Genomic DNA, 16,837 nt, shown 5'->3' with positions numbered 1-16,837 from the left:
TAGTAAACAGTAGACTAGCTACATTATCAGTAAAGGGTTTTATCTGAAATACGGGATTTCAAAACAAATTGAAAGGATTTTTACAACATATGTTGATGTTTGAAGAAAGATTAAATTCTCAAATTTCAACTATAATATCACCCGGAAAAAAAAAGCTTTTATTAATTTCCAAAGATCAGTAAAAAAAATCATTTTCACAATGCGGAGCCATAAGACTATATCACTAGGAAAACGACTTATGTCTAACTTAATCCAGGCCCCCCAATCAATCCATGAAACTGGAGACTTTTACACATCACAAACGTACTTAACTCGAATGTCGATAAGCCAGAAATCTTCAATGTGTGATCGAGAAAATATTCAACTGACCAAATTATATAGATAATAAAACACGGTGATATATGCATATTGCAGAATGTGGATGATATGACAATCACAGTCAAGAATTCATGCACCCTCGGAGAATGAGGATGATAAATGTAGATTGAATGTGGATGATATGTACTTGATAGTCTTCCTCCATTTAAATTTGCGTTCATGTTAAAGGCATCAGGCACGGCGTCGCAGGAGACAACTAGTTACATGAATACCATCGTCGGGAATAATTCCGAGGTAGATGGCTCGAAGATCAAGGAAGAGAAATATGAAAGAATTGCATTAAGAAAATTTTTATGAGACAATCGCTGGTTGAAGATCTCATGGTATTTACAGCTAACCGATGTAAGCAGCTCAGTTATTGTTTTGCAAAGTCCTGTGACACCAATCAACCTAAAGGACTAAATGTACTGAGATTTACACTTCTGATCCTATGAACGGTTAACTCAAGCAGTAAGCAGAAGAGCATCGCTAGAGTCACGTACAGTAACTTCTCCATGATTTCCGAATTCACATCATGCCAAGTGAGTAAACTTTTTTAGCCATCCTACTGCATGCTCCCGAAAGAATGCGTCAGAAGATATTAGTGTTCGGTTCGAGGCTCCTGATTTTGGTCTCTGGAGACACTGATTGCAGCTCCACAGTTTTAAGGCCCTGAATACAAGAAATACAGTTGAGTACAGCGGACATTTATATATATGTATATATATATGAAGCCGCTAGTGCAAGTGCCTCTGAAATATTATGCGTGAATAAAAGTGAGCATTCTGTACAAGAAACGGGAAAACCACTTCTCAAGAGGCCTATCTTTTGAGGGAGGAAGGAAGGAATACTCAAATGATAACCAAGAGCCAAGCTTCTCATGGTATCCATCATTCAGCAAAATATTTGCAAACAAATTCACAAGCAGGTGAAAGAGCGATAACATACAAGGAATGCTTTGTTCTTCTCAGTTGGCCGCTTGCTTTCCACAGGTAAGCTCTCGAACATGCTTGAGCGCTCCCCTCAAACTATTCAAGGCCATCCTCTTCACCTGAATTTCCAACGGAGATAAGACTAGCAATTCATCAGCTTCATTGCTAACTTAGGCACTTGACAGTCATCATTTGCAACAGCAAGAGAATTTCCTTACCTCTAGCTTGTTTAATTTGGCACCGTGATCATCAGGAAGGCAATGAACTCCATCCATTACATGTATACACTCTTTCACACTTTCAGGGGAGATAAAGTGCAGCACCACACTCACACAAGACTGGAAGCATGATATATTACACGAACACATAAGCATCATCAGGAATACACAAATTGCACTTCACGTGTTTAGTTCATTAAGAAAAGCGTCTACTTTCCCTTCTTACCTTCAGATTTCTAATCTGATATGGGCATCCTAGAGGAACCATAACAGCCTCACCAACATGCTGCAAAACCGTCCAAGGTTCGATTTCTGGAAACAAAGCAAAGCATTCAGTTAATTTGGCAGACTTATATCACGTGTAGGAGGAACAAATTCGATAAGAAGCAAAGGAAAGCATTCATTCAATTTGAGCAGACTAATATAATATGTTCGGGAAAACGAAAAAGTCGAGGTGCTCTCTTACTGAATTCCTCCTTGAGCCTAGTTTTGTGGGCCTCGTCCAGAAAGAAACACTGATCAAGAATCGGATGGACCGCCTGCAGGTTTACGATGGCATTTCGGATTTAAACTCGAAAATGAAATAGGTCTTAGGACCTTTCAGTCTAAATCAATCAAAACTGTTTATTTTTGTGTCTCTTCTTGGGACCCACAAAAGCAGTTGTAAAAATCAGACAAGAAGATCAACTCACATTCTTTTCCGACCCAAATGGGAGGACAAACTCACTGGAGTGCCTCCGGAAGTACTCCATAAGCTTTGGGACATCTTCTCTGCGGAAAATGTCCCACTGGGCCCCACAATATTTACTTGAATCCTTTTTGAGATATCCATTTCCATCTGTGCAGAAGTTTCTGTCTGGAGATTCTTCAGAATTCTGGATGGCCTTCAAGGTCCCAGACTCAGAAATGGTATAGGATACAGGCGACCGATCTTGTGAAAGAGATCCATTCTGATAGCTTGGAGATGGCAATTCATCCGAGGAAACCCAAGATACTCGAGAAATCTTGTGTTGTAAAAGCAATTCTTCTATACTCATCTCTGTGAGTCCACTAGAATCTTCAGCACACGGGGATGGTTCTCGCTCCCCTTTATTCCGTGAGAATTGATCATCAGGAGTACTTGTTGGATCCCTTTCATTCTGAGCCTGATGCTTTCTCATCAGCTTTCTTATTTTATTGAGATTCTCTGAGGAAATCAGATCATCTGTAGTATGCGCCAAAATATTAACCTAGGTTTGAAACAAACAAAAGGAATGAATAGCAAAGACAACACACTTTCTTTCGATATGTTTCATAAGAAGAGGCAGACAGATTTTAATTAAAAAATTCTAAATTTTCTGATTTAGCTTGAATCATCTGACACAAATTTACCAGCCACAGGCAAGAGTGAAGAACCAGACTCATATGATCTGTAATACTTGAATTAGAGAAGAAGTGAACTAACTGAAAGAGAGAAAGAAACGAACCGTGTCATATAGATCGTAACCTAACTTCAACACACAATGTGCCCGCATATGTTCCTCAGAGCTGTTGTACGAGATATAGACGTAGGGACCTAGCTCGGGTGACAGAGTCTCAAGTTGTGATTTTGAAGCAAGATTTAAAATGCCAGATTCGGGATTCACGTACTCTTGAAGAGGCAACTGATGAATAATCTCGGAATAATGACGAGGAAATTGTTCACGGAAATATCGGGATGCAAACCAAGCCTTCAGTTTCAGCATCTCTTGTCCTGTGTTCTGGTGAGCCCGACCTCTAAGAGGACCCCAGAAAAACTGTTTTATGCTGATTTCTACCTGCCATGGCATATAACAAATGTCCTTTTTCAGCTTTGATCAGCCACAGGACACATCGTAACAAGTTCAAACTATTTATAAGTATTTCCTTGGTTCTGCAATATTGCGCCACCACTGAGAAGAAAAAGTCTCAAGATAGTGCAATTTAGGATACTTTTAGCCACAAAATATTTTTTTTAAAAAAAGTCATTCCTAGTTGCTCCATTTCCTGGTCTCTGTGTTTGGTTCAGGAACACTATCCCAGTTTTCCTTATTTCTACCCTTCTTAAAGGATCCAGAAATATAGAAAATTCTCAGATAGCATACAATCCAACAAATTGTAAAGTGCAAAGCAACCCGTTTTTCACTTATGTCTTAACAGAATGTAAAGAGGAAAATGGAAAAAGTTTCCCATGTTTTCTGAAACCAATTAGAGTTGCGTACTTACCTCACAGCACTCAAGGCAAGGAGGTGTTCCCTGGTTGCCCTCATGCTTGGCGATGCTACCCTCAAGGTAAGTGTAGAACATGACCACAGGATCCCAACTCAAATCAGACGCCTTTTGAAGAACATCATGAACAACTACCGGATGGCCTCTGCCCCAATGCTTCTGAAAATGCTCCCTTTTATCGGCACAAACTTCCAAAGAAGAGGGGTAATAAAGTAAATTATCATTTGAATATTTCCTCATGGCTGCCTGTTGCAAATGCTCTAAGCTGGCTCTATAATTCGCTCCATCACATATTGAGCAACAAGAGTCACTATTGAAGGCTTCTGGGAAATCATAACTGCAGACTATCTCTTCGGCCTTGCTCTCAAGCTCTTTGATCCAATTCACTGGGAAAGAAGATCTCAAATCGAAAACACCATTTCCACAGCCACCAAATTCACTCACTGGACAAGAAATCCCACCAACACTATTGCAAGCTTTTGAGTAAGCTAATGACAGGCAAGAAGTGAGGACCTTGCAGCCATTTTCTTGGTCATGTTTACGTATTAATTTCATACCGTTAAGTTCCTTGTATTCAAGCACAGAGGATTTTCTCTTATTAGCACATGCATTTCGAAGCACTTTCATTCCTTCGGGAAAGACCTTTTGACAGAAATCCCACCAACAGCTTAAGCAGAGGATGTAAGAACAGTTGGAGCACCTTCTATGGAGATCCACGATTGAGGATTTGCAATTATTGCTGCTCAAGAAGCAAAATCGAGTCATAGGACAAAAGAGAGAAAATCCTAATAAACTAATAAAAAATTACATGCCAAGGTTGGAGAGAATATGCTATACTGTACCATGTAGGTGGCTCAGAGCTAAATTCATGGTGGTTGACTTGCAGTTCGGAGATCTCCAATCCTGTGAATGCAAATCAATGAGCTGAATATATAAAATAAAAATGTGATTGAGGAAAACTAAAAGGTTTCATGCTAGGACCTTTTATTGCTGCCTCCAGTTCGAGTTCAATGCTCTGCTCCTCATTGATTTGCTTCAGAATGGGAAGAAGTGCACAGATCAAGTAATGAAAGCTTAGAATTCTATCTGCTCTACTTTCATCACCGGAAAGTTCCTGAACAAAGATAAAACTCCTGATTTAAAGCATCACCATCAAATGTCGCACAGGACTCGTCTAGTTTAAAACCTAACGGATAAATGGTAATTCGAACCTGACAGCTAGTGGCTTGAGATTGGCCGTCAACACATGCCTTGCAGCTACAAGTTCTTCGACAAACTGGGCATTGCATCTTAACTTCTTCCTGAGTATCAAAATACCTGAGTTCATTCGAACTTTTAGTGTTAGATACATCTTTGCTTTCTCAAACCGACTCAAGACAACTTTGCTGAAAGACAGAGTAGAGCGCAATGTCATATGTGACAGTGTTCTTAATAATTACAGACATGTAAGATGAGTGGATTCATATAGTATCCAGGATTTCGTATCCACATTTTGGGCAGTACATCCTAACTGGAATAATCTGCATCCCAACAGACACAGCATAAAATGGCTAAAATACACCAATTGCATTCTAGTAAGCAGACAATCAAAATCATTATTCACTAAGGATGTTTTTACCCGAATTCGGCACCAAAGCTATAAATAAAAGAAACATCTCTTTGATGTTCTAAAAAAGCCCATGAGCACAAACCTCTCTTTAATGCACTCCATGCAATAGAACTCTTTTCGACAATTTGAACACTTGATCAGATTACTTGAGTCACTGCTCTTGCACCAATGGCACTTCTTCCTCCCACCACCCCTCTTCACACTCTCCCCATTCCTCTTGTAAGGCAATACCTTCCAAAACAAGTAAATAAAAAGAAATTCAAGTCCCAATCTTACAAACTAAAACAAAGCATACAACCAAGAATTCAACTCATTATCTACCTGAACTGACCCAATGGGCACGGGCTCAATGTTCTTGGACCGGAACCTCCGCCTCGGAGCAATTCCCGGATTGGCCCCGACCTTAACATCCAAAAAGGTCCCAGCATTGCAAGAATTCCTACTGGGCCGGGCAGGAGACTGGGAGATTACCATAATGCCATTGGGCAATCGCCTCATCATGTCCCCGTCACCGCCCTCCTCCGTCTCCTTCCTCTTCTCCACCTCCCTCGTCACCACCATCCTCACCAGCTCCCTCGCCAGGTTCCGCCTCTTCAATTTCACCGACCGCTTCACTGACTTGTCGATCTTCTGAGCCCTAATCTGCAGCCCGTCTTTGCTCTTCTTCATCAATTTCTTGGTGTACTGCCTCTGGATTTTGAGGGATTCGGGGACCTTCTCCCTGTGCTGCCGGTGGAGCCCCTGCAGGTAGTGGATTTCGCAGAGCTTCTTGCCTTCCTTGACAGGGCGGCCGCACCGCCAGCTCCGGCCGTCGGTTCGGTTGCACCGCAGGTGCTCCGGCAGGGCCTCCTTCCCCGCCATTGCCCGTCGGAAAGATCAGGATTTCGCCGGGAAAATCGTATCTTTCGGCCGAAATCAGCCGGGAAAAGTGAGCAGAAGCTGTGGTTTTTGGGCAAAGCTTGAAGAAAAAAAGAGGGTTTTTAGACTGTGATGATATTTATTAGAGACGAAAGATGGAAAGCGAGTTGAGTGAGAGTGGCATCCCCCGTAATTTCAAGGAAACAAGGAGCCCAAATCGGTCCAAGAAATCTCAGTTCTGGCGATCCGATCCCAACTTCCAAATTGGGGATTGAGATTTTTGGGGTTCGGCAACAAATTCTTGATGTGCACTGCAGGCTTGGCTTTGTAAGATTTCTGTCTGCAGTAGCTTTGAACAGAAAATGTACTTTATGTTCGATGAAAACACAGGATGCTTCATCAACCTATCAGCTGATACTAATTGTCGTCCAGCGTCGGTTTGACTATGTTCACCGAGACGAATAATGTTCCTTTTGTCAGCCAAAGGCAATGTTCGTAATCAAAGGGGAGTCTGCTTGGGTTGATCCTTTTCCACGTATCCAATGTAGAATCTGATGTGCTGAATGGTTCGATTTGCAATTCGCTTCACCTTCTTATTTTTGACACCCCCGGGTTCTCGGCCTATCCGTGTTCTTGCCTTTTGGATAGTACTCTGTCTCCACAGCAATTATAGTGCAGCAAGATGTGCATGAGACATAACCAAATTGTTTGATATATCAAAGTTGATAAAAATTCGCTTTTTGATACGGGCGATGATTTGCCAGAGACATCGTTATTACTTGTGATACGTTGCTGACAAAGCATCAAATTCATCAGTTGTCATTCTACATGAGACTTCTTTATCGATGCTTAACTATTGTCTTTCTTTGTCCCGCGTTTTGGAATGTGGCAAATCCAGACACGAACTCTTACAAATTATCAGTTACCTTCGTCAATCTCGTGTTATCTTTTATAGTGAAGAATTGATAGAGCACGCAATTGTCATGGACCGGCATACTCTGCTGACAACTTGTCCAAAACTGGTTCTCTTTCATTTGCTGATATGCAATTTCACCAAAGAAAAAAAGAAAATGCTGACATGCAAAGGGTAGCTCTTCTGCAGCTCTGCCAATGTTTATATTTTTATTTATTTATATTTTTCGACTTGTACTATTTGATTCGGAAATTTAATGAACCTCTGCTAATCCAATCGAGTCAGTTCAGTCCACTAAAAGATAAACTTTTCCGATCAAAATATATTTGTTTATTTCTCTTTACTTCTATTATCTTGAAAAACTCTTCCAAAATAATATCTTTGCAGCAATTCTGTTTTTGGGCACCAAGATAAATATTAACTCCTCAATTCAGTACAAGACTAATATAGCTGTACTTAATATTATCATACTGCAGCTCTTGGCCCCAGCCCCGTTAACTCTACCCAAAAAGAAAAACTCATACCGCAGCTATTCCAAAGAATTTTCCATTTTATCCTTAATATATATATATATATTGAGTCGCAATAATGGGACACAAGCCATCTCATGTTTGTCGAGATCACGATGTTCGGAGCAAAACAACAGCGAACTTGCTAGGCATAATTCACGAACAAGATTGTGCTAGCTGCGTCTATATGCCACACAAAATCCTTTAGGGGGAATAAATGTATTTGCTTTATATATGGGGACAGTCCTATTACATTGACATTACTATATTTGGTACTTGTCTGCTTGAGAGCTTCCAAAAATCAAAGTTCATGTCGACGTACATACAATGACAATTGTATGATTCGACTCGGACAAAATCTAGCTAAGCTTTAACTGCTTGTTGGTTAGATAGTTCTAACGAGAGGCTATGTATATATATACACTATATACATCAACAGATACATACACGGGCAAATGCATGCAAGAAGAAAATAATATTCACAAATAAAATCCTTTCTCTGATCATCCTCCTCTTCTGCGAAGAACAATCTTTCCTTCCGCATCCTCGAGAACAATGGGCAAGACTTCATCGGGAGGGACATACCTCCATATCCTAGCCTTCTTCGATAAATGCCCCATCCGGGCTAATTTATCAGCCGCTCGGTTCCCTTCCCTGAAGACGTGACTGATGATACAATTCTCCAACTCCGGGATAATCAAGTTTATTAGGCTCAGTTGCTCTTGAACCTCTTCACATTTTACTCTCCTCTTTCGGACAAGAATCTCGACCAATGTCTTGGCGTCACCTTCAAGCCAGACACTGCTCCAATCGTTTTCCAGCACGAGCTCGAGTCCCCTCCGGAGCGCAATGAGTTCGGCCACCGTGCTTGTGGTTTTCCCGATCGGTTCTGAGTAACCTAGCAGGAACTCGGCATTGTGGTTCCGGAAAACCCCTCCAATGCTGGATTCTCCCGTCCTCCCAAGGGACGACCCATCAAAGTTCAATTTGGTCCAGCCAAACTCGGGCCTCGACCAGGACACCGGGATTGGCTTTTTGTGGAACCAACTCTTTTGTATCAAACATATTGCTGGATATTGAGCCAACAGCCTTCCCGCTAGAGAAAACTTTGTGAAAGCTGATGAAAACATCGTATAGGTATGCGTAGTGTAGAGAGGAAGAAAATCCAAACCGAGTCTCTATTTCTTCATTAGAAGTATCGTTTTCGAAAAGGTTGGTGTCAAGACAAGGGAAGGGAGATTCATTGATTGCAGTCGAGGAACAAGCATTCTGACATCGAATCCATGTTTTAGGAGGAAGCAAAATGTGTTTACATGTTGTGGAAGACATTTTTTTTTTTTGAAATGTAGTAAATAGACTTTCAATTAACGGCTAATAACTGTCCCGCCTAAAGAAAGCAAACCACCCAAAATTGAAACCTCTAGGCTCACCTTATTGGGTTCTAAATATAGATCAGTAAATCCATTGGTGATTTTGGTTATGCATAAAATATTAGCAATAATTAAACAGGATGTAACACAGTGAAGCACATGTTAACCCGATAACAAAATGATTTTTAAAAAAGATAGTCATTGTGAGACTACTTGTGCCATTTTATTTTATATTAGGATTTTATTAGAGAAGTCAAAATTTTGACTTAAAATTCCTTTTCCACTCCTTGATTTTATCGCAGTGAATTTTTGCAATGGTAATTACAGTAATGATCAAGTATTCCCAACATATCATATGATTGTATATCTAACAAACAAATATACTTGTCTTATGATCAAAGACGGTGCAGCAGTTCTGTAATCGTGGGTGGCATTGATTGTTTGGGCTTGCAGACAAGCATAAACGATTATATATTTTGTTTTAGATCGGGCTAGTTGATAGGATAGGTTTATACGGAGAAAACTGAATGATTTACATCGATTCGTGGAAGATCAAATGGGCCAGCCCAAGCCCACTTGCAAGGCCTACTTTAAGTGTTGGATCCATTTAAGTTCATAGTGGGCCTGGACCTGGGCCAGGCTTACCCCCATAGCTCCCGCAACTGCAACCAGGCCATGTGTCCGAAGAGAATTTTGGTCTCAAATTTTGTTTCCGATTTTATCCCTATAAAAGTTACTCTTAACTTTTTTTTTCCAATTTTATTCCCATGAAAGTCCTAGCCAATATCAAAAAAACTAAAATTCAATTTAACTATGCAGATACTTAAATAGAGGGTGCGGTGCACGCTCTCATATGATAATTAAGAGTTTCTAAATTCAATAACAAAGGAACTACTCGTATCCATTTATAATTGTTAGCAATTAGGAATTTATTTCATTATATTATGTACACGGGCCTCTTTTGTAGCAACAAAAAATTATGTAGATACTCTCACTCTCTCCCCTTCACTAACTACCAAAAATATGCATAGTAAATAAATAAATATAGTCCAAAATTCTCCTATCAAATAATTCGGCTAGAAAGGAGAAAAGGAGAAAAACTACCTTCACACTCAAGCTGAGAATAACCGTCCTGGCACCTCTTTATTGACAAGACCTTCCTCATATTTTTATTAAAGTAGAAATTTTTTTGCCATTTCCATTAGCATTACGATAACAAGACGTAATCCACGCAATGAGCGGCTTCATAATTATTTATATTGTTGTTTCATATTTTTTCAAAAATATAATTAAGTTTTGTATTTTCTAAAAATATTTGATTATCTTATTTATATTATTTATTTAAGGGAGAGTCGTGTCTCGTAACTGCTAATTATGAAATTATTTAATCATCTATTTTAAAAAGAAGCTGAAGACCAACAGATGGAAGAGAGGAGAGAGAAAAGGGAAAGGAGGGGAGACGGAGACCAGATGGATGAAGTAGTTGGCAGTTAATGGAGATTACTAAAACATCCTTTAACTTCCCATATCTAGTGATTCTTACGCTTGGTTTGGGAGCGATGTTGTTGAAACAAAAGTATTGAATTATAATCGCTTAAACATAACTACTGATTTTTGAATAAGCAAAAGCGTTTGGGAGGTATCAATTTGAAATTGTTGAAATTAAAATTAATACTTAAACCAAAAAATAAGTATAAACAGTTTTTATAAGTACCTATCAACTTACTAGAAAAAATCTTATTTTCAATTGCACAAATTAGTCAAACTATGGTTTTGAAGGAATTCACCAAACACTGATTCTGCTTAAAACTCAATAAAATTAGGTGATTATTAGTACGTTGCACGACGCTCTTATTGATTAAATATATAATTATATTTCACCCAAAAAAGTATATATAATAATATTTAGTAACATGTAACGTTATAAATAATTAATACATTTTTTTTGAAATATTATTTAAGTGGATATTGAATTAGTTATGCGTATATCTGAATTTGTACTGTATGTTCTTCTCCACTATCAATTATTATTGCGGCTTGGGTTGTCACTCTTTTCTCTTGGAAAAAATTGATTTCATTAAATTAAGAATTTATAAATGTCATATGTCATATATGAGATTAGTTTCTTTATTACCTGATCATCTGACTCCCATCTTATTTTCTTCCAACTCTGTTAATATTTTTCAATTGAAAAATATGAGCTCCTCAGTTGATTATATGATTGGATTTGCTTCTATTGCTCGATGTCTTGTGTCCAAGTGCCTATTTTAATAATTAGTTAAATATAAAAAAATTTGATATAAATCAAAATTATAATAATTTAAATGATGATGATGATGATGATGATGATGATGATGATAGCTTGTAAAAGATTATTGAAGTAATCAAAGATACATAGATAGGGCAAAGAAATCAAAGCTACATAGAAACAATATTAAAGAGTTTAAGACATCAGACGTAGAAGAATAAGAATAATATTTAGGAGTTTATCATGTATGATATAGGAAATCAAATATATATAAGAATAATATATATATTCATAGAAAATGACTCTAATGTGAGAGAAACTAATAAAGAATAGGCTTAATTACCTAAAAAAAGTACGACATTTGCACTTTTTCCTATATAGCATGACCTTTAGTTTAATTGTGCATTTAGCATAATGTAAATTATTTAGTCAAATTTTAACGATAACAACCAACGATGCCACGTGACATAACATGATTAGATAAGTAGACCCCACATGATTGGACGATAACAATTAACATGGAGCTCACAGTCTCAGTGCCACTCGTTCAATTATATTGTGCCACATTGCATCGTTAACTCCCGCTAATTGTTATCTTTATATTTGACGGAATAATTGACGTCATGCTGAAACGCAACTCAACCTGAAAGTCGTGCATTTCTATGCTATTTTTTAAAGGTCATGATTTATATGCCACTCTGTAAATGTCATGTTATATTTAGAAAAAAAATACAAATGTCGTGTATTTTCGTATTATTTTCTAAAGTCCTGGTATATTTAGGAAAAAGTGTAAATGTCGTGTTTTTTTTATGTAATTAATCCAGAAGAATACGTAATTAAGTAGGAGATATATCCCCTTAAATAAATATTCATCAGTTTTATATAGATATTTTTATATTATTAGGCAACGATATTTAGCATATTAAATATTAGAAGATCTTCAAATGGAATGTCATAAACATATTATATGAAATTGCATAATTAAGGAAAAGAAATCAAAGAATAATGTAGGAACTAATACTCTAAGAAACAATATAATACAAATTTCTAATATAAACCCATCACCTTAGAATTTACTTAATTATTTAGTGATATATATATATATATATATAATACAAAATGCCTTATGGACGTATTATGTATGAGCTTTCATGTATATAGGGCATAGTAATATTTTAATAATATTACTAATTACCATTGGATTGGAAGGAGATAAATTAATGGAAAGAAATAAAAATAATAATAGGGGAACTAATCCTCGATAAAATTATTTGTTTCCTGTATAATACATTTCCTTTCCAATAGTTGTTTTTCCGAAATTAGTGTACAATTGGTGATCATAGATGTTCAAAGAGTGTATTTTCCTACATTTTTCATTGAAGAGGTAAATTTAAAGAAAGAATACGAAGGATGTAATAATTTATTAAAATTAATTTATTGAACATACTTTGAAGAACCTTCGCGACTGTTAATGTGATGACGAAACTTTAACAATGCGTTTGTTTTCGGAGTTAAAGTCACGAATTTGTGATTGTGATTGTGATTGTAGAAGAAGACAAAAATATATGGGGCCCACCAGTTTGACTTTTGAAATATGAAATGAATGGAAGGTATAGATAATTAATTATAATGGGATTGTATTTTAATAATATATGGGGCCCACCAATTTGACTTTTGAAATGTGTGTTTTGTTGTGTAGTGTTTTAAGTTAAAGTTAAAGTTAAAATCTTAAATCACGACTTTGAAAGCCCTCATTCAATAAATCTGCTTTAGTTTGTTTCGTCAAGGGCTCCCATACTGTCACCTTTATCTTTTTATTCCTGAAATACAAATGTTAAATATGAAATTTTTAATAGTTTTAACATGAGTATAAATTACTGACCAACGAAAAAAAAAGAAGAAGTAAATATAGTAATATTCAAATAGTAATAGCTCAATATCTACTTATTGAGTAAAGGCTAGATGCAATTTCCACTTTTTTATTGTCTTTAGTAGCACAGAGCTTTTCCATTCGCAACTAGAAGAAAAATAAATACATATAAAATATAATGATATAAAGCAAATTTGAGATGTAAAAACAGTTGCAAAAGAGTTAATTTACCAGTTAGTTAAGTTGAACCTTTATGTTATTGTATCAGCATTTGTAAGTAAGATTAATTTCTTTACTCGATTTAGTTTAATGGAGAAAAACAAATCATAGTTACCTTTGCTCGCTCACGCTGCATGCCAAATTGTTGTTCTCCTTAAAATATCCACGAACGTTGTTGAATTCAAATTGTTCGTACAGTACATATATATATATATATATGCATATATAGTTATATAAATATAAGAAGAGTCAAGTACAGACGGCATGTGTTCATCTATATATAGGTATGCATATACATAATCTATACACATGTATGCATTCAAATATATATATATAATATACAAACTGCGCCCGTCCATACATTACAATATATTTTGTTATAATATTTTTAAACCGCATCTATTTATATTATAATGTAAATGGCATGCATAAACGCTCTTTAATATTGCTTTTCAACTCTATATTTTACTCCAATACATACGAACGGTAATTTGATATAAAGAATTTCCTAAATAGCAGCTAATGCATATATTATATATTTTGTTATGTTATATGCAAATAATATATATCTTACTGCATAATTAATGATAAAAAATTTCAATAATATATAAGTTATGATGTGTCAAAACGAGAAAGTCCCATTTTTTTATTTTTGAGGAAGTGGTTGCGTGAGAATTCAACTTGATGTTTTCATATATATATATATATATATGTATGTATAGATAAGTACTTATCAAACCATCACTGTACTCCCAAACCAAACTATGAGGCCATTTACTTCGTTATGAAAATCCCCTGAAATCGAAAATGGAATTATTGATTCTGGTTGTTGATATTTGTTAGCCAAAAATTCGATTCCAATTGCCACATATGCGGCAATCCATCACCCCGATGACCGAAATCAGAAACTCCACATAGTCAAGGAATTAGAGGTAGAATTAAAATTTTAAAATTCAAAATAATTTCATGAAAATCCTAACTAACTTTCCACTTCTGCGATTGATAACTGCTACAAAGATATCATTTTAACCGAATGGTTATAGAAGAAATTATAGTTGACTATATCCCAGCATTGGATTTCAATTGAAAAATCACTCCATACACCTGTCGATATTTGTGTAGCATTATGATTCTTAATCCATACTTTTATTTTTTCTATAGTTTGGAGCACGAACATTTTCAACGAGACTCGGTTGCACCCGAGGATTGGTCGATCCTGATTCGTATTATTTTCATGCTGAGCCACATCTCATCGAGTTGAATCTCTCAATTTGAACCTAACCAAGTCAAGTCGCGTCGAGACAAATCTCCTTCTAATGTAATTTCTTGTTTAATGTTTTATTAATTGGGTTTTTTTTTATTTATCTTGAATCATCAAATTGAAAATAATATGGATCACGAACTAGATCAGAATCATTCTCAATGAACCCAAAAGAAGTAATCCCTTTTTTTTCACCGAGTCAGGGTAGAGAGCAAATGTCTCAAACAATCGATCTAGCATAACAACTCAAGAGCTAAAGAAGTATCAATAATTTTTTCATGCGTGTTCCAAGTCCATTTGTACAAATAAGAATCCCCTTCATTACATGATTTCTTTTTCATATAGATAGATATAGAGATCTATGGGACGCTAATGAAAAAGCTTTCAAAACCATCCAATATGTCTTTATTTTTTCAAATATTTTTATAAATACGTTTTTATGATATGGAAGCACATTTGTTTTGGAACTGCCATGAAAAATTAAATAGGTGGGTCGGCCTATCCTAAGATGCAATTAACTGAGCGTCATCAAAACATACGACATGAATTGTTGTTTAGACGATTTTTTTCAATTGAAATCCGATGACTGATATATAGTCAATTACTATAGTTAATTTTTTTTTTCCAATCAATCCTCATAGAGTCACCCATTTTAATTTTAGGTGAGGCTCAGATATATAGTGTTAATTAATATACCAAACCCTCTTACTCTAAAGTTATCTTATTCGGTACAACTTTTTTATATGAAATTATTCTATAATATAGTTGTTTTACGTGAAAGAAAATTATAATTCAATTAACTCCATAGTGCTGTCGTCTAATGATGCGATTTTGCGAAAAAGACCCACATTTGAATCAATCTTGAAGTCACGTGGACTTCATATCGGGTCACATATACGGCCTGTACGACAAGATATACCTATCTCGTAGGTTTGTAAGGTGTTTACAACCTGTCCGCTACACTTAGCTGTTGAGTAGATTTGCAAAGTTATCTGTTTTTCAGTTATAAACCGAGTCCTCCTCCAAAAAATTCGGCTAGCTGAAGAAAATATTGCCACTATTTCGGGCCAGTATCTTTTCTTTCCTTATTCAACCGGGGAAAAAAAGGAAATAAATAATTAAATGATCAACTTAATTTGAGAGAACTGTATCCACCCAAAAAGAAAATTGCGACTCTTGTCACAGATGAAAAAAATGCCAAAATATTCACCCAAAAAATGATAAAATAAAATTACTGAAAAAGTTTACCCATTTTCAAAACAAAATTACTAAGGGCTTGTTTATTTATGGAGAATTCTTTGATTTTCTTGGATTTTTTTTAAATAGGAAAACTACAAAGAATATGTTTACTTATATTGAATTGAATTAATTTTCCTAAGAAAAATTTCTTCTCCATTATATTCTAAGTTGTATATAAATTAGAGAAGCTCTGCGGAGATATAACTTAAAAATTATTGAGTATTTATCCACCAAAAAAAAATTATTGAGCATTTAAAATGAATAATAAATAATTGATCAATGCTTCAAATCATAATAAGTAAAGTAATTTTCTCAATCACCCATAAAGCTCGACTGCACTCCCAAACCAACTTTAAATTTATTGCCTCAACAAAAATTATCCTCAGCTTAAATCAACACTTATTGTATACTAATTATGTAGGCCACACATTACGAATACACACTGCATTTTTACTTTTAATCAATATTTTTGTATTTATTAATTTTATAATACAAAAAATCAGAAATAAACAAAGGATATTGGGAGTAGTTTCATTAATTATTAATATCTCTAAATAAATTGTAAAATTCTTTTTGGGAACATTCAATAAATTTATAAATATATTATGGAAATTTGAAAAGAAAATGAAAAGCTATAAGTATTTATTAAGAGGGAGGTTTGAAGAGATGGTTGATTATGAGTTGAGGGTTTGCCCGATGAGGAAAGCCCTCAAGGAGAATTTGGGGCGGGTAGACTAAGTTAAAATATATAAATATAGATTCACTTGCTCATCTTGAGACCGCCACCAATTTCTTTATGTTGTGTGCTGTGTTTTTCTTGCTTCAAATTAATTTCATTTAATTTTTAATCTGTTAACTTCGTATAGAAAATTATCTAGACTAAACGCTTTGTTTGGATCGAGCGAGACGGGAGGATTTTATATTGGAGTTTAATTAATTACACGGCGCATAGCAGGTTGCATCATTTCGAGTGGATGACAATGCAACTTATAACTATTGATCCACAAA

At 35.8% G+C, this 16,837-nt stretch overlaps 1 protein-coding gene across 1 annotated transcript; it reads right to left on the bottom strand.

Annotated features, from left to right (window-relative positions):
• Positions 1 to 631: 631 nt before the first annotated feature.
• LOC116189737 (lysine-specific demethylase JMJ25-like) lies at positions 632 to 6,601 on the bottom strand. Its single transcript, XM_031519451.1, has 13 exons — positions 5,664 to 6,601; positions 5,425 to 5,573; positions 4,945 to 5,050; positions 4,715 to 4,847; positions 4,576 to 4,636; positions 3,731 to 4,472; positions 2,974 to 3,303; positions 2,200 to 2,736; positions 1,974 to 2,046; positions 1,734 to 1,819; positions 1,508 to 1,627; positions 1,306 to 1,408; positions 632 to 1,029 (listed from the first exon to the last, which is right to left on the bottom strand). Exons 1-12 carry the CDS (start codon positions 6,201 to 6,203, stop codon positions 1,325 to 1,327), a joined length of 2,961 nt encoding a protein of 986 aa, XP_031375311.1. The 5' UTR covers positions 6,204 to 6,601; the 3' UTR covers positions 632 to 1,029; positions 1,306 to 1,324.
• Positions 6,602 to 16,837: the final 10,236 nt, after the last annotated feature.

This window comes from Punica granatum, unplaced genomic scaffold (assembly GCF_007655135.1).
Source record: "Punica granatum isolate Tunisia-2019 unplaced genomic scaffold, ASM765513v2 Contig00002, whole genome shotgun sequence".
Classification (NCBI taxonomy): Eukaryota; Viridiplantae; Streptophyta; class Magnoliopsida; order Myrtales; family Lythraceae; genus Punica; species Punica granatum.
The sequence above is the reverse complement of the archived record's forward strand: the minus strand, read 5'-3'. Positions and strand labels throughout refer to the sequence as shown.

Bases quoted from the DNA above. Each gene is read 5' to 3' on its own strand.
- LOC116189737 (XM_031519451.1), bottom strand. From the start codon at position 6,203: ATGGCGGGGAAGGAGGCCCTGCCGGAGCACCTGCGGTGCAACCGAACC. The intron at 1,820-1,973 runs GTAAGAGAGCAC...CTTTGTTTCCAG, and splicing joins TAGGCTCAAGGAGGAATTCA to AAATCGAACCTTGGACGGTT. The intron at 1,409-1,507 runs GTAAGGAAATTC...TTGGAAATTCAG, and splicing joins CCAAATTAAACAAGCTAGAG to GTGAAGAGGATGGCCTTGAA.